Source organism: Pipistrellus hanaki (genome assembly GCF_964339955.1).
Source record: "Pipistrellus hanaki genome assembly, chromosome: 19".
Lineage (NCBI taxonomy): Eukaryota > Metazoa > Chordata > Mammalia > Chiroptera > Vespertilionidae > Pipistrellus > Pipistrellus hanaki.
In genome coordinates this window covers 7518257-7536952 of record NC_140521.1, presented here as the reverse complement: position 1 = coordinate 7536952, position 18696 = coordinate 7518257, and the positions used below count along the sequence as shown (strand labels likewise).

Sequence of the window (18696 nt, the reverse complement as noted above, 5' to 3'; positions counted from 1 at the left end):
CGGTTTGGCTCAATGGATGGAGTGTCGGCTTGGGGACTGAAAGGTCCCGGGTTGGATTCTGGTCAAGGGCATGTACCTTGGTTGCGGTCATATCCCCAGTGGGGGGTGTGCAAGAGACAGCTGATTGATGACTCTCTCTCATCGATGTTTCTAGCTCTCTGCTCTCTCTCTTCCTCTCTGTAAAAAATCAATAAAATATATTTATAAAAAACAAAACAAAACAAAAAACTGTTTGCTCCTCTTGTTGCTATAAGGGGAGGATGTGAGGTGTGCCACCTTCCTACATAGATAGCCTATTCAAGAAGATAACAAAAATCCTAGTATATCCAAGATATATAGAGAGAACCCGCCCTGATAACATAGTTCGAACTTTTATGACCATCCATGTCAGAGGACAGTCCCATCTCTTCCGCTGCCCAGTTACTTGATAGTGGCTTGCTGGTTAATTGAGGTAGGTTGCTGTCCGACATCCAAACAATATGACTAGCACAGACCTACTCAACATCCTGTCCACATACTGCTGCAACCCTGGGAGCTGGAGCCACGTGACCCTGCCTGCAGCTGCACGCCCTGCCTTTGACTCCAGACCTGAACTTGGTTGTGAGGGACTATGAGAAGCTGATCAGCTGCTGCTGCTGCTGCTGCTTCTTCTTCTTCTTCTTCTTCTTCTTCTTCTTTTCTTTCCTTTTTTTTTTTTTTTTGAATTTCATAGAGAAAGGGAGAAACATCAATGATGAGAGAGAATCATTGATTGGCTGCCTCCCATTGGGGATGGAGCCTGCAACCCAGGCATGTGCCCTGACCCAGGAATCTAGTTCATAGGTTGATGCTCAACCACTGAGCTATCCCAGCCAGACTCAGCCTCTAGTCTTATTTCCAGTATTGTAGCCCCTGCCTTATACTCCAGTTTCAATAACTGATGCTCTGTCTTACTTTGTTATCCTGGCCCTTTGCCTTTTGGCCCTAGTATGTACAACCACCGAACCCAGAACCCTATGGCCAGAACCACCTCCTGCTGCTGCATATCCCAAATTTTACCTGAGTCTGTCTGGACTTCCATCAGGGGTCCACACCAGTCCTATTTGATGCATACAACATCCCTCAACCCCAGGGCACCATGAGTCTACCTATTTCACAGATGGCCAACTTGCAGTTACATCAACTAGCTGCCTCAGAAGGCAGCATTGCCCACGCAGTGTTCTATGGAACACCATTCAGAGAGATGTTAAGTCTTCCATTAACACAGAGGGGAAAAGCAAAGCTGGCAGCATTTTTTCCTTCAATTTTATATTTTAAAATATAAACAATGGGGAAGCATTTCATGTGGGGTTATCTTAAGTCGGGACTTAAGGTTAAAATTGTGTCTCATTAAATAATTATTTGCTAGGCCCATGCATGGCTCACAATGCATAGCCGCAGGCTGTCCTCTTGCTGCCCTGGAACGAGTTGCTGTTTTTCCAGTTTTGCGGGAAGTGAAAGGAAGGCGAGTGTGAAGGAGGTGGCTCGTTGCAGGGGCATGTTGAGTGGAAAATGTTTATTTAGATCCACAGGTAGGACAGCAAAATGCTCACTCTATGAGAAGCACGTGGAAGCAGAGACTGACTGAGGGAACCCCAACTCAAGTATCCATCTCCCCCTTACTCCGGGCACCAGTCACCGAATCATTGCACTGTTTTAATTGTGCCCTCCCTCCATGCTCTAGTGGAACGTGTGTAACTGAAATTAGGGGAATTAAATGCATGTAAAATAAGAGTCCACCATATGAAAGAAAAAATAGTTATCATTGTAAGGTGTTCTCATAATAATCTTTCTCAGATGTACAATGATCTGTTTTTAAGAAACTGCGTGCTGGACCCAAGCATACCAGAAAGTTACATTATCTGTTACATGGAATGGTGAAATATGATCTTTGTAGGATTTTACTATGTTTTTTATCATCAGCCCTATGATATCTTTCTAAGTAATGTCTTATTTTAGAATTCTAGCATATGGGCTTATCATTCATTGTTTGTTGCATAGTAAACACATGAATTCAATAATGATTATCCTAATAGTATTAATAAGAAGAATCACACTTAGTAAGGGCTTGCCATATGCCAGGTATTTTTCTAGCAGCTCTGCATTTATTAACTCATTTAATTCTCACAACAACCATCATCCCCATTTTACAGAAAAGGAAACGCAAAGAGGTAAAGGATTTTTAAATCCACCTTTTCAGATCTCAAACCCCAAGTGTGGGCATGGTTACTTTGACAGTCAGAGGAGAGGGTGTACTGCATTCTGAAGGCACCCATTGGATTTAAAAAGATTATTTTGAAAAAGAACTGACATTTGGGGAGCTCCTACCCCACGCCAGGCATTGAGAACGGCTTGCATGCCTTTTCTACTTAATTATCACAACCACTCTGTGAACCGAGGCAGAATGTGAGGCTCAGAGAGGTTGAATGACTCTAACCCTTGGGTGGTAAACAACACTGTCTCCTTGTACAGACGTGAGTTGTCATCATCATCATCGTCATCTTCTTCATCATCATCACAAAGAGCAAGGGGACATTACCCATTAGGAAAATGTGAACCAAAACCACATCACTTTATATCCCATTAGGATGCCCGCAACCAAAAAGACAGATAATAACAAGTGTCAGGTGAGGATGTGGAGAAATTGGGACAAATGTTGATGGTGGGCATGTGAAATGGTGCAGCTGCTGTGAAAAACAGTTGGGAGGTTCCACAAAAGGTTGAAAGAGTTACCAAGTGATCCACCAATTTCATTCATAGTTACATACCCAAGAAAACTGTTCATGCAAAAATATGTTCTTGCAAAAACCTGTACACAAATGTTCATAACAGCATGATTTAAAAAAAATATATATGTTTTTATTGATTTTAGAAAGAAAGGAAGGAAGAGGGATAGAGAGAAACATCTATGAGAAACATCAATTGGCTGCCTCCTGCCCGCCCCCTAGTGGGGATCGAACCCACAACCTAGGCATGTGCCCTGACTGGGAATCCATCCAGTGACCTCTTGGTTCATGGGTTGATACTCAATCACTGAGCCACACCAACTGGACAACCGCATGATCCGTAATAGCCCCAAATTGGGAAACAACCCAAATGCCCACTACAAAGTGGTCCATCCATACAGTGGAATATTATGCAGCCATAGAAAAGAATGAGTCGAACCGGTTTGGCTCAGTGGTGGAGCGTCGGTCTGTGGACTGAAAAGTCCCAGGTTCGATTCCGGTCAAGGGCATGTACATTGGTTGCTGGCACATCCCCGGTGGGGGGTGTGCAGGAGGCAGCTGGTTGATGTTTCTCTCTCATCGACGTTTCTAGCTCTCTATCTCTCTCCCTTCTTCTCTGTAAAAAAAACAATAAAATATATTTAAAAAAAAAAAAAAAGAAAGAAAGAAAAGAAAAGAATGAAGTACTGACATGTGCTCCGATGTGGACGAACCTTGAAAACATGATGCTGAGTGAGAGAAGCCAGACACAAAAGACCACGTGCTGTGTGATTCCATTTATATGAAATGTTCAGAATGGGCAAATCCATAGAGACAGAGAACAGATCAGTGGGTGCCCGAAGCTGTGGGGAAACGGGAATATGACTAAGGGAGGTAGGATTTCCTCTTGAGGTGATATAAATATCCTAAGGTTGTGGTGATGATCTCACAACTCTGTGAATATGATAAAAACTACGAAATTGTACACTTTAAACGGGGGAATTGTATAGTGTACAAATTATATCTCAATAAGCTGTAAAAGCGGGGGCGGGGGGGGGGGGGAGCATGGGGAGCCTTCCTAACCATGGAGGAGATCTAAAGTGATATTTACAAGTCTGGTCCTGTTTCTGCCCCTAAGCAATGACGACTCAGACAGCTACCAGCAACATCAATACTTGAACACACACACACACACACACACACACACACACACCAGATTCATGGCCTTCTCCCTGGAAATCAAGGGTGTTGCCCTGTGTTTTCCCACCTTTCCCAGGCATGCCCTACCCATTTCGCCCTGGCAGGCCTGGGATAGAACCCAGAGTGTCACACTTGCCTCCCAAGCTGCTTTCTGTAGCAAACTGGCACAGCTTCCTCCTGCCTGCTGCTTGCTGGCCACCGCTTCTCCCTCCCTTCTTCCCGCTCCTCCCCCCAATCACAAACACACTCCTCTGCCAGCTTGCTGTAAGACACACATCTCATGTCTTAAAACCATGTGGACTTGAAGATGTGCACCAGAAGCTGCACTTTGGGATTTCCTGTGTCTGCAATCACTGCAGAGATCTGGGGTCACCTCCACACCCCACTTACCTAACATAGGAAAAGACCATCATGTGGAAGAACCACTTAATGGTGCCATAGCTCCCGCTCTGGATCCGGGTGACTTTGTTGGTCTCATACAGGAACATCTCATCGCAGCAGGCTGGCATGGTGAGAGGCTCGCTCTCGTCCTGGGGCTGGCTCCAGAAGGGCCACAGCAGGCCCACCAGGAAGAGAAAGTGAAACACCCTGAATTTAAACTGGAGCCTTTAAGATTGAGCTCTTCCAATGATGACAGAATGGGGGCGGACCCTGGCCGATTTCCAGCCTTGGCTGGGGGATAAACAAGGGAAGTCAAGTCCTATAGGCCTGCCTGGCAGCTGACCCCGCCCCCGCTGGCCTCCCTCACATGCTGACACAATGATGGTGTTCAAAGGAAGAGCGGGCTTATTTTATTTTATTTTTAGAATTCTGCCCTTCCCCCTGCTCCTTTCACTTTTTTTGAATCATTTCATTTTGGGGAAAGGGGCAGCCCTTCAAATGTCAGGAGACCCAGTGCTTCCATTGTGCCTTAGTAAAGGGCCTAGATCTTTCCATGGCCTCAAGAGCCTCTCAGAGACTGGCTGATTCATTTTCTGCAGCCCTTTATTCAGCCCCGATGTGTATGAACACTGGGTGAACGATGGTCTCCGCCTCCCCTTCCACCCTCACCCCACAACACTCCTGTCTGTAGATAGTGGGGAATCAGATTTGCTGGGTAGTGGAGAGGGGGGTGGACTTTATTTCTATGCTGAATATTTCCTGCATGACCCTCTGTCTGGATCCTCTCTCTGTCCTGCTCTGTGCCCTGGGAGTCCACCCAGGACTTGGGCCCAGCAGCCTAAGACTCCCAGGAACAAACTTGCCATCCAACAAAGCTAGGATTTGACCCTCAGTGAGGGTGGACACATGCCAGAGGAGCCGTGGGGTGTCCCCAAGCAAAGGGACAGAGTTTTTGTAGGTTTCTGGTGGAGTTTAGTTTACATTTCAAACAAAAGCAAATTTTGGCAGGCTCAAAGCTAAGCAGGTTTTGTATAAAACGGTCAACTTCAAATCTGGGTTTTAAAGTGGACCCAGGGCCCTGTTTCCTCAGAAGCAATAAAGCTAAGATTTCCAATGGTCCAAGAATCCTTAATGTGAAGCTCTGAGCTGAGTGTACACTAAGGCCACTTCTTTGAAGTTCTCTCTTCCATATGCAGGCACAGTTAGGGTCGCCGAAGGAGGAATGCATGATGCCAAAGGGGTAAAGGTCATCTGGAAACCCAGGTGGGCTGAGCCCCAAATGGAGCCAGCACCCGAAGACTGGGAGTCAGAGGTTTTTGAAGAACTCCAAGCAGGCTTTTTTTGGGCGGAGATTATCTGTGTAGGTCGGGATTCTGGGAAACTCCAGAGGAGAAAGATAAAGGTCTTAGCAGGTGGAATGTGGTCTAAGCAAGTGGAATATCCATTGTGAAGTGGCCTAAAGGTCAGTTCCCAGGGGAAGGAGTATCGATTCAATTATTTGATCACACCTAACAGACACTACTTTTAAAAATTACTGATAGATCTTTAAGCATTTCTGTATCCAGATCAAACCTTTCTGAGATTCTCACCTGTGCGGAATCGCCAGACCTAAATGCCCAAAGACACTTCAAATCACATCTTCTCAATGGAACACCCTCCCCCCACATTGTGCCGGGAAGGACTGATGAGAGGGCCTTGGAAGAGCAGATGAGGACTGCTTTTCCTGTCAGCTTAGCCACAAGGGAAGAGAGGTCAGGGTAGTTTTTTTAATGATTTCAGAGAGGAAGAGAGAGGGAGAGGGAGAGATAGAAACATCAATGATGAGAGAAAATCATTGACTGGCTGCCTCCTGTGCAACCCCTTCCTGGGGATTGAACCCACAATCCAGGCATGTGCCCTTGACTGGAATCAAACCCAGGACCCTTCAGTCTGTAGGCTGATGCTCTATCCACTGAGCCAAACCAGCTAGGGCTCAGGGTGGTTTTTGATGGGGGACATAGAGTCAAGGAAAGATTGAGGGGGAGGGGTAGTTAAGATGGAAACATTTAAGCCATTCAAAGATGTCGAAATAGCCCTAGCCAGTTTTCTCAGTGTCAGACTGTGGAATGAAGGGTTACAGGTTTGATTCTGATGAAGGCACATTGGGAGGCAACCTATCGATGTGTCTCTCTGACATTGATATTTTTCTCTGTTTCTTCCCCTCCCTCCACTCTCTCTAAAAATCAATAAAAATATCCTCAGGTGAGGCTTAACAACAGCAACAACAACAACAAACTCTCAAAGATGTTCAAAAAGGAACATCAAGATTGGTCGTCTGTATTTTTGTGTTTTTTTGTTTGTTTGTTTTTAAATATATTTTATTGATTTTTCACAGAGAGGAAGAGAGAGGGATAGAGAGTCAGAATCATTGATGAGAGAGAATCATCAATCAGCTGCCTCTTGCACACCCCCAACTGGGGATGTCCCCGCAACCAAGGTACATGCCCTTGACTGGAATTGAACCTGGGGCCTTTCAGTCCAAAGGCCGACGCTCTATCCACTGAGCCAAACTGGTTTCGGCTGTATTGTTTTTTTTGTGTGTGAAGTAGAAAATGAGGTCATGAATGGAATGGGGCAATGTGAGGGCTTGGATGAAGAGGGGTGTGTGTGTGTGTGTGTGTGCGTTTCTTGTTACAGACCTGCTTTTGAATGCTTCCTGTATTGACTGCCTTCCCATTTTCTAAATCCCCTTCCCAGCCCTCAACCTCCCAGTGGAACTACTCGCCAGCATTCTTGTCTCGGTGTGCTTTGAGGAAACCCCGTATATTTCAGCCCCCTGTGCTGTGATCGTGAGTCTAGACTTTGTCCGGAGAGCAACAAGCAGGTTTATAAGCAGAAGCACAGCATGATTTCATTTTCACTTTAGTGAAGTCACTCCAGTTGCACCTTGGAAAATGGAGAGAAGGGGCAAGAGTGGATGTGTGAGGTCTGCCCAGGGAGCGGGTATAGTGGCGTGGAGCAAGGCTGAGGGCAGATCCACGAAGGACGCCAACACCGAGGAGACTATGCAGAGGCATCCAGGAAGGAGAGGAAACCAGCACAAAAGCCAGTGATTCACAAATAAGCCAGCGGCCAAGGAGATACTAAGAGCGATTATAAAGCTGTGTGATTAAAGGTCGTTAGTGAGCGGACTATAAATGAGCGGAACTGGATAGAGTTGAGCATTAAACACAAAGACAAGTGGGACTCAGCATGTGATAAAAACATTTAAAATCGGGGGAGAAAGGAATTATTCAAAAGGGCTAGCCATTTAGAGTAGGTCAGCAGAGGGAGAGGGTGTGGTATTCTAACTTTTCATGTTTTAAAAGATGTGTAACCCCCTAGTCGGATTTGCTCAGTGGATAGAGCATTGGCCCATGGACTAAAGGGTCCTGGGTTTGATTCCGGCCAAGGGCATGTACTTCAGTTGCAGGATCGATCCCCAACCCCAGTCGGGGTGTGTGTGGGAGGCAACCGGTCATGTGTTTTGCTTACATTGATGCTTCTTTCTCTCTCTGCCTCTCCCCATCCCTTAAAAAAAAAAAAGTGTAACTGAAATGGAATCATCAAATATGTAGGCAGAATCAGCTACACAAAAAGGGACGTTTAAGTCATCGTTCTATTCGTGTGGCACCCATTTTGCATTTTAGTGAAAAATGGGAACAAAGATAGCTGGATGCTCTTTGTTGACAATACCATACTCTCGCCTGGCTGGCGTTTGGTTCTTCCTCCCATGAAAACTGTAGGTGTCAGTACCAGCTTGGATTGCAGCGATGATACAGTGATGCCAGACTGACTCTCCTTCAGGAGGGACAGTGTTTCAGCCAAGATTCACGGTGGTTTCTTTCTTTCTTGGGAACTGGAGCTACTTTTAAAAGCCTGTCAAAATGAGGTCTCTTCCTCTATATTTCTCCATGGCACTTCCTCAGGAACCTGTCTTGCTCACCCTCTCTTTCTTCTTTCTCATCACCTAACCCAGAAGCCTTACAATAAATGTGTCTGCTGCTTTGGAATGTCACCGAGTTAGGAGAATGCCCAGCGCCCTGCTATCCAAAAACGCTTTTCTTTGAGTTACACCAAACCAGTGCTGTCTAATGGGATGACCACTCTCCACATGTGGCTATTTAAATTATTTAAAGTTAGCCCAGCCAGTGTGGCTCAGTGGTTGAGTGTTAACCTATGAACCAGAAAGTCACACTTAGATTCCCAGTCGGAGACAGAAACACCAATGATGAGAGAGAATCATTGATCGGCCGCCTCCCGCACACCCCACTCTGGGGATCGAGCCGGGAGGTGTGCAGGAGGCGGCCGATCAATGATTCTCATCATTGATGTTTCTATCTCTTTCTTCCTCTCTGAAATCAATACAAATATATTTAAAACTATAAAAATAATTTATTTAAAATTAAATAAAATTTAAACTTCAGTTCTGCAGTCACATCCTATTTCAAAAGCTCAATATCCAGGTGTGGCTAATGGATCCCATAATAGATAGTGAAGATGGAGAACATTCCCGCCAGTGTAGACAATTCTACAGACTGTGTGCTGATAAGATATGTGGGAGAGAGGGAAAGGTGAGTGTAGTTGCAGGAAAGGGAGGAAGGATAGGTCGGGCTCAGTCAGGTGGCATCTATTCTCTGTGCCAAACAGAAGGCAGAAGTGCCTGAAGACAGAAAGGAAAGGCAGAGGGAGGTTTGATGAGTGTGAAGAAGATTCAAAACAGTTGCTGTGGTGATCAGGAGAAGAGAGCCAACAGGGAAAACAGGAATGCCAGGGTGGTGTTGAGACTGAAAAGCCATGGAGGTGTTGTTGCAGCAGCCTAGTGACTGAGATTATGACAGAGGCCCAGGCCTTCCCGCCTGCAGGACTCTCCTCCCATCTCCACACCCAGGGGCCCACCAGGCCTTGCCAAGTGGTTCAAATAGTTTGGGAATGTGTAATTGTTGGCATTATCTGTGTATATTATTGTCTTCTATATTCGTTCCTGAAACTGTAGGCAAAACTACTCATGTGTTCCTCCTTCTCCCTAAAGCACCCTTCCCTGGGGCAGGACTCTGCTTTATTATCATAGACTTCCTGATTAATTTATTTTTTCATATAATTTATATTGTTTTCAGAGAAGAAGGGCGGGGAGAGAGAGAGAGAGAGAGAGAGAGAGAGAGAGAGAGAGAGAGAGAGAGAGAGAGAGAGAGAGAGAGAGAGAGAGAGACATCAATGATGAGAGAAAATCATTGATTAGCTGCCTCCTGCATGCCCCCGATAGAGCCTGCAAATCCAGCATGTGCCCTGACCGGGAATCAAGTCATGATCTCCTGATTCATAAGTCAACACTCCACCGCTGAGCCATGCCAGTCAGGCCTAATCCGTTTATTTAACAACTATTTACTGTGTGCCAGGAACTCTGGGGATATGTGAGTTAACAAAAGAGACCAAAATGCTTTCCTTCCTGGAACTCATATTCTAAAGAAACAGGACGAATAACAGACAAGTCAGATATATAGACCTTTTAAGTAAAGACCATAAGAAGGTGAGGGAGGGAGTTGCCAGGATGTCTGGGAAGAGCATTGCAGAGAGAACAGTGAATGCAAAGGCCAGGAGACAAGTTACTTTCACTTCCCTGTAACGCTGTTTCCTGTCTGCAAACGGGGAAGAATAAGGGCTGAAGACAATATCATGTAGAGTGCCAGCAAATTATCCACCCCTCGGCTTGCCCATGCCCTTGAGCAAGATATTTAACTTCTCAGAGTTACAATTTGCTCATCTATGAAATGGGGATGATAATGCTATCTTCCTCACAGTGTTCCCACAAGAATTAAATGAAATAATATACCCAGCCAGGGTATAATCATAGCAGTGCTCAGAAATGTGGGGTTCAAACCCAGATCAAGAGGACTTGGAATCCTGAGGCCTCCGGGAGGAAAGGGTTTACAGGAGAGTCGAAGGGGTGCTGTGGCAGGGGGGCCTGTGTTCTAGGCTCCTACATACTTGGTCCTATTTATGTTCTGAAGACATAATTTATTTATATACTAACACCAATAGGAGGTTATAGTCTGAATGCCAGCTTTCACCAAGTGCCTTTGGGCACATAGTTTAATCTCTTTGAACTCAGTTTCCTTATTTGTGCCTCAATGTTGTGGACAGTATTCAAGATCATATATGTGTGAATAAGAGAGGTGCTCAAAAAGCTTTCCTCTCTAATTGCTTCATCATATGTCTGCCAGCAAATGCTATCATTTTGGGCATTCCAAATTTTTCAATACAAAAATGCTATGATTTTTTTGGTGGCAGTTAGAATGTGGGTTTGGGGTCTCAGGCTACAGTTTAGATCCCACTCTGGTACTTACCCGCTGTTGGGCCTTAGGATAGTGTCATAACCACTCTGATCTTTAGGTCCTGGTCCAACCTTACAAAGCAGTTGTAAGGATCTGAGCTCATTTTCATAAATCACTCATCAAACAACAGAACTCTGCTATCCTGATATGAAGAGAATGATTGGATGTCCAAGCAGTTTGGATGGTGAGGGGGAACAAAAGAGAGAAATCCTAATAAGACTCTAGAAAAGCTCCTGAGGGGCCAGCAGAGTGAAACCATAATGTGTGAGTTTCCAGCCTCATTTTTCTCCCTGTAAACGGAGCTAAGATCAGGAGTCTCAAATCTGAGACTCTTCTCTGTCCACGGCTAGCTAGCCTGGTGCCCTCAGCCAAGTCCCTTCCTCTCTCTGTGCCTCAGTGTCCCAGGGGTTCCTCTCCCCAAAACCTCTCCTCTCTGAAACCATTTGTGGTACCGCCACTGACCAGCAGAGGGCAGTGATGCACCAACATCGCTCTGAAGTCTGCCTCAAAGTTCTGTTTGGTTTGCTTTTTCCTGGACAAGAGAATTATAGTGAAATAATATTAGTGGCATATGTCTCTCCTTTTCAAAAGTCCTTATTTTATATTCAGTGCACAGTCAGAAGGGGTCTTGTCACAGTATGCAGATGAGGAAGCAGAGCCTCAGAAATATGAGAAACAACAAGGACACATGCAAACAATCCACTGGCAATTTAGACATTTGGATGCTAGGAGAGTAATGCTGAATGTCTGGGCTGCTTAGTATCGATAACCAATTACACACTTTATGACTCATGAAGTACTTTCTGACCCTCAATATCAGAAAATTCTTATTCTGTCCTATCAGCTGAGGCTTCTAGAGGTTATGCCATTTGGCTTATTATTTTCTTAATCAGCTTCATCTTAGAGGCTCCCAGAAATAGCTTAAAAACTAAAGAACTTGGTGTATTACAGCAGTTTTTAAAAATATATATATTTTATTGATTTTTTACAGAGAGGAAGAGAGAGGGATAGAGAGTTAGAAACATTGATGAGAGAGAATCACAGATCAGCTGCCTCTTGCACACCTCCTACTGGGGATGTGCCTGCAACCAAGGTACATGCCCTTGACTAGAATCAAACCTGGGACCTTTCAGTCCACAGGCCGACGCTCTATCCACTGAGCCAAACCGGTCCCGGCTATTGCAGCAGTTTTGATGTGACGGGATGAAGTGGGTTCTAGAGCAAATACTGCTCCTTGTTTTGCAAAAGGAACCAAGCCCACTTCTCTGCTTCAGTATCAAATGATATGTCTGGTCCTAGCCAGTTTGGCTCAGTGGGTGGAGCTTTGGCCTATGGACTGAAGGGCCCTGGGTTAAATTCCAGTAAGGGCACATGCCTGGGTTGTGAGCTCGATCCCCAGTAGGGGACGTGCAGGAGACAGCCGATTAATGATTCTCTCTCATCATTGATGTTTCTTTCTCTAACTCTCCCTCTCCCTTCCTCTCTAAAATAAAAATATATACACCTGTCCTTAACTCCAGATCCTGATAGCCATCTCCAACCACCCAGAAAATCACTGTTTTTGATGATCCTTGTATGTGTCTGTGTGTGCAATGTCTTTAACAGAACCTGGGTTGGTTAACAGAAAGGCCAATTCAAATTAGCTTAAGCACCTAAACATTAAGGAATGTTTCACTTCATCCATGTAAACTTCAAGGTGACTCGTGCAGCAACTCAACATCAGCAAAATTGTCCTGCTCAAAAGTCAACAGTGCCAATAGATCGATCCTCTGGTGTAGGGGTTGGAGTTGGGGTCTGCTCTGATGAGGCACAAGGCAATGCGGAGGGAGCTGGAGGACAGCACTTGGAATTTGAGTTTGGAGTCTGAAGAAGGAAAGGAGGACTGGCTTGGAGAAGGGAGTGAACAGTCTCTGTTACACGCCCTGAGGCTGTTAATCCAGCTCTAACTAGCTCTTACACGTGTGTGCCTGCTGCTGCGAGTTAGGGGACAAAGCAGATTCAACTCTTGGTCCTTGTCCTCCCCTTGCTTATAGTCTGTTTAAACCAGACTTGCATTACTTCCTGTTTACTCTTAGGACTTGTTTTTTTTTTTTTTATTGTGGAAAGTGCTGACAGCTATAAAGAAGAAAAGCCAGAATTGCCCATAGCCCACCACTCAGAGACAGCTACCATTAACATGTCTAGTTCCTTCTAATCTTAGCCCCGTTTTCTAATTATTGCAAGTCATGCAAATTATCTCCTTATTTATTGGTTCATCTGATAGCTATGGAGCTGAGTACTGGAGTGTGCGGTTCACATTCTCACTTTACTAGGAGTTCCCAGGACAATTTCATTGTGGCCCAGAATGGTTGAATGGGGTTTGACTTGGATCTGAATGAGGAAAGTGGGTATAAGGATGGCCTTCCAGTGAGAGGAAGGGCATGGCCCAGGCACAAAAGTAGGGCTGGTGGGGGGAGGTGAGAAGATAGATGCATATTGGAAGGTTAGGAGTCAATGGTAGGGAAGATTCCAGGTGTAATATGTACCTGTTTTTGGTGTGTGTTTTTTTGCCGGTTCAGCATTTATTCTCCCTTCTGATACCAACACCCAATTTTCCTTTGGGGACTCACTTATTCCCCACTGTCAACTCTCAGCTTCTGTTTGGGAGAAGCTCCGAACCCTTATTTAGAGATGGTCACATGACCAAGTCTGACCAATCGGAATAGCACCTCCCTCTGGTTAGTGATTGGCTCATGAATGGACACATGACTAAATCAAGCTAGCCAGGACCAATGAGATTGTCTGGATTTCTGGGTTTCCTTGAAAATTTAGGAAACCTGACTACATTGTGTGGCAGATTGGCTGGAGCTGAGAGTATATGCACTGTACAGTTTGCCACAGTCCCCACCTCTCCCCGTGGCGGGGGATGATAGTTTAGTACTCTGTTTAGAACTCTGTGAGCCAAACACAACTTGTCTATCTGTCACACTTAGCCCTGGGAATGCTTGTTTGTTTTCCCTGTGTAGGTGCCAAGTTGAATGGGAACAACCAGGGTGTGAGTCCTCCTTGCCAGTGGATGACCTTTAGGAAGTTTCTTAACTGGCCCTGAGTCTCTACTTCCTCATCTGTTGGATCAGTCATTCTCAACCAGAAGCAGTTTATCTCCCAGAGGACATTTGATGATGTCTGGAGACATTTTTTGGTTGTTACTGACAACTAGTGGGTAGAGACCAAGGATATTGCTAAATATCCTACAGTGCACAGAGCAGCCCCCACCCTCCTCAGACACACACACACACACACACACACACACACACACACACTAAAGAATGATCCAGCCCAAAACATCCATAGTGCTGAGGCTGAGAAACTGTGTTAAATGGAGATGGTAACAGCCCTAGCCGGTTTGGCTAAGTGGATAGAGCATTAGCCTGCGGACTGAAGTGTCCTGGGTTTGATTGAGCCCAACCCTGGTCAAGGGCATATACCCAGGTTGGCTCAGTCCCTAATTGGGGGCGTTCAGGAGGCAGCTGATCAAAGATTCTCTTGTCATCGATGTTTCTATCTCTCTCTATCCCTCTCCCTTCCTCTCTGATATCAATAAAAATATATTTTTAAAAAATGTCCCCCCCAAAATGGAGATTATAACAGTAGCTCATTTAAAAGGCTGTTGTGAAGATCCAGTGGAATCACTTGTTTTAAGATCTGTCATTTCTACTTTCCTACCCTCCTTGTAAACTCTACAGATGAGGGACCCGATGGTTTTAGAGCAGTGTTCTATATCCCAATGACTAGAACATGGAGGTGCTAAGTAAATTTTTTTAATTGAAACATTTATTAAATGAGTACAAATCAACAAATAGTAACTATCATCATCATCATCACCAGTCAACACTATCTTTCCAGCCCCTGGCTCAGTGTATAATTGGTTTTCTATATTTGTTGAATGAATGAATGAATGAATGAGAAATGGAGTATTTACTCATTAACCACTAATTTATGTCCTTTAGGAAGATACTGTAAACTTGTGGGAAATAGGCCCAGTCTTTTTCTTTTTTTGCAAAGAGGACCTTTGTTCATTAAAGAAATTACTTTAGGGGAGTGAGACTTCTGCCAGGCCAGGGCCTGGCTCAAAGTCATGTAGAGTTGAGGACTCAACATCTCGCTCAGCTTAGGCAAAAAAGGAAAGCGGGCCAGGCTTTGTGCGAACTCGCTGTGAAACAAGAGCTGTTTTCAGGGCCCAGGAACACTTTCTGTTCCATGTTTAATTTCTTCCATCTGTCTGGTATCTGACCTCCACTGCCCTCTAAGCCATTGCCACACATTGTCTGCACATGTTCCCATATAAGGTGATCTCTCTCTCTCTCTCTCTCTCTCTCTCTCTCTCTCTCTCTCTTTCTCTTCCTCTCTTCCCCTCTCCCTCTCTTTCTCAGGGTTGGACAGCAGGCTGCTTCCTCCACCCCACTGTTCCTCTCTTGGCCTTTCCTGGCAGACTGCGCTGTGAGGATGGATGGCTGGAGAGCGGGAAGGGGCAGGGGGCTGCCAAGGAATGTGGCAGGTTTATTTTTGTTCGGACTGCATTCTTTGCCAGGCCTGCAGGCCTCAGCCACTTGGGGATGTCACATGCCGATAAGACAGTGGGGGTGACTGAGACCTGTGGCTCAACTCCGCAACACCCCAGGTGTGAGCCATCGTCACAGAGTGGGGGGTGGGGTGTAGGCACTCTGAGGTCATGGAACTCACCTCTTCCCACTCCCCTGTGCCTGATTCCCAGAAAGACAAGTTTGAACCTTTAGAGAAGCAATTGCAGAAATTGAGACCTGTAATCACTTAGACCCATTGCTGGACAAAATCCAACATTTGCAGCAGAGTAGAGAAGAACCAGGTGTCGAGGTGAAATTATTAGCTGCGAGACCTTGGGCAAGTTGCCTGACCTCTCTGTTTCCTTATCTGTCAAAATAGCAGCAAATGGACTCCATACTATTCTAGTATCATAGTGCAATATGAATTCCATGAGAGCAGGGATTGTTGTCTGTTCTGTTCACTGTTCTACCTACACACTGTATCACTGGCATGTAGGTAGAATAGTGCCTGGCACATAGTAGAATAGTGCCTGGCACATAGTAGGTGCTCAAATATATGTTGAACAAATTAAGTGAGATCATGCATTTAAGTGCTCAGGACCAAATAAATGGTAGCTGTTACTATCTATTCAATAACATCATATGTTTATTTACTTATTAAGTGCAAGGCCCTTAATAAAGTGCTGGGGATACAGCAGTGAACAAGACAAGACAGACTTTAAGGAAGCTTGTATTCCTTTTTTTTTTTTTTTTTCCTTAATCCTCACCTGAGGATATTTTTTCATTGATTTTTAGGGAGAGAGAGAAAGATAGAGAGAATTGATGTGAGAGAAACACATTGACTGGTTGTCTCCTGAGTCTGCAGGCCGACTCCACTGAGCCAAACCAGCTGCGGCAGAAGCTTGTATTCTAATGAGGGACATACGCGTTTAACTTCAGAGAGTACTAGGTGCTTTGGGAGAAATTTAAAAAGTAATGTGGAAGTGAGTTTTTCAAACCTTTTAACTGTGACTCACAGCAAAAAAATGTTTATCATGTGACCCAATGAACTAAAATGCCTGTTTATTAAACTGAAATAAAACTTTTTAAAAACATATATTTTCTTGATTTTTACAGAGAGGAGGGGAGAGGAAGAGAGAATTAGAAACATCGATGAGAGAGAAACATTGATCAGCTGCCTCCTGCACACCCCCTATTGGTACATGCCCTTGACTGGAATCGAACCTGGGACCCTTGAGTCCATAGGCCGATGCTCTATCCACTGAGCCAAACCTGTTAGGGCTGAAATAAAGCTTTCACAAAACAGTTGTAATAGATTGTCTACAAAGACATCTGCCAACAGTTTAGCAACCATCATTCCTGGTATGCACACGCCACTCCCTGATCAAGAGGTAGAGGCTGTTTCTAATTTCCTTGAATCTAAGCGGGACTCATGACTTGCTTTGGCCAATAGGATGTGATGGAAATGACACTGCTTGCTCTGAGCCTCTGCTTTAAGATGCCTGGTGGCTTTCATGTCTGTGCTCCTTGTACTATTCACTGAATCAAACAAGGACTTGATGTGGTTTGAATTCCAGTTTAAGCAAACCAAAACCTACACCTGTACATGTCTCAAGGTCATGAAATCAAAAGTCTAAGGACAACCAATCACAAACAGCCAACTAGGCTTTCAACTATAGCCAATGAAATAATTTATCTTCTTTGTCCCCACATTTTCTCTGTATAAGTCTCTCCCAGGAATCCTGCCAGCGGAGGGCGCCCCTAACCACTTCCTGTTTGGTGCTGCCTGACTTGTATCAATTTTTGCTCAAGTAAACTCTTAAAATTTTTAAATAGGGTTCAGTTGATCTTTTAACAGCATCTAGCTGCCATGTAGAGAGGCTCAGGTTAGAGCACTGGATGATGAGAAACCTGAAGGAGAGAGTTCACATGAAGGAGAAATGGCAGCCAGGAGAAATTAGCTCCCTCCTTTCTGGGCCCCAGAAAGGAGGGAGCTAATTTGGATGTTCTGGCCCCAGAGGAGCTCTCAGCTGAACTCAGCCCCATGGAGATCCCAGCAGATACCACGTGAAGCAGAACTACCCAGCTGAGCCCAACTATCCCACCGATTTGAGGGAGGGTTTCAAGCCAATACATTTGGAACAAAAAATATATATATTTCTGACACAGAAGTATTTACCTTTGTTCTGTATATTTTCTATTCCTCTTCATTTCTTAAAAATGTTCATCAATGTGCAGCCACTGTGGCTCAGTGGTTGAGTGTAGACCTATGAACCAGGAGGTCACTGGTATGATTCCTGGTCAGGGCACATGCCCTGGTTGTGGGCTCGATCCCTAGCAGGGATGTGCAGGAGGCAGCTGATCAATGATTCTCTTCTCATCATTGATATTTCTCTTTCTCACTCTCTCTCTCTCTCTCACTCTTTTTCTCTCTCTATCCCTCCCACTCCCTTCTTCTCTGAACTCAATAAAAATATATTTTTTAATATTCATTAAGACCCGTTAAACTGATTTCAATAACTACTAATCAACCATAACTAACTGTCTGAAAAGCTCAGGGATGGTGAATGACTGGTAGGTGGGTTACTTTAGTAAGAGGGTTGGGAAAGGTCTCCCCAAGGAAGGAACATTTGAGCTGAGACCTGAATGAGGAGAATGAACCAGCAGGGGGAAGATGGGATAGAGAACAGCCAGACCAAAGAAGGGGCAGTGCAGGGGTCTTGAGTTTGGGATGGGTTTCGAGTGTCTGAGCAACAGAAAGGAAGCTAGTAGATGGGAGTATAGAGAAAAGGGAAGCCTGGAGTAAAATTAGTCCATAGGCTGCAACGCCTGGGACCTCAGCTGCAGAGAGCAAAGACTGCTTAGAAGACTTGGGGTGAATGATTGTCCTTTTTTTTTAATTGAGGTGAGATTCACATAATATAAAATTAGTGTGTGTGTGTGTGTGTGTGTGTGTGTGTGTGTATCTTCACCAGAGGATATTTTTCATTGATTTTTATTTATTTTTAGTATATATTTTATTGATTTTTTTACAGAGAGGAAAAGAGAGGGATAGAGAGTTAGAAACATCGATGAGAGAGAATCATTGATCAGCTGCCTCTTGCACAGCCCCCACTGGGGATGTGCCTGCAACCAAGGTACATGCCTTCGACCGGAATCGAACCCGGGACCTTTCAGTCCGCAGGCTGACGCTCTATCCACTGAGCCAAACCGGTTTCGGCTGATTTTTATTTATTTTAAGAAAATATATTTTTATTGATTTCAGAGAGGAAGGGAGAGGGAGAGAGAATCATTGATCAGCTGCCTCCTGCACGCCCCCTACTGGGGATCGAGCCTGAAACTCGGGCATGTGCCCTTAAAATCAAACCCGGAACCCTTTAGTCTACAGGCCAACGCTCTATCCGGGTTGGGCTCCATTGATTTTTAGAGAGAATAGAAGGGAGAGGGAGAGACAGAGAGAAACATTGACATGAGAGAGAC

At 44.9% G+C, this 18696-nt stretch overlaps 2 protein-coding genes across 2 annotated transcripts in view; one reads left to right on the top strand and one right to left on the bottom strand.

The window, feature by feature from the left end:
* The window catches only part of P2RX7 (purinergic receptor P2X 7), a 37411-nt gene extending 32847 nt beyond the window's left edge, over nucleotides 1-4564 (bottom strand). Inside the window, exon 1 of the mRNA XM_084868037.1 lies at nucleotides 4314-4564. Coding sequence (XP_084724163.1) covers nucleotides 4314-4432 — 119 coding nt within the window. The 5' untranslated portion in view covers nucleotides 4433-4564. The remainder of the gene's footprint in view (nucleotides 1-4313) is intronic.
* The window catches only part of IFT81 (intraflagellar transport 81), a 120607-nt gene that overhangs the window by 43541 nt on the left and 58370 nt on the right, over nucleotides 1-18696 (top strand). The window lies entirely within an intron of this gene.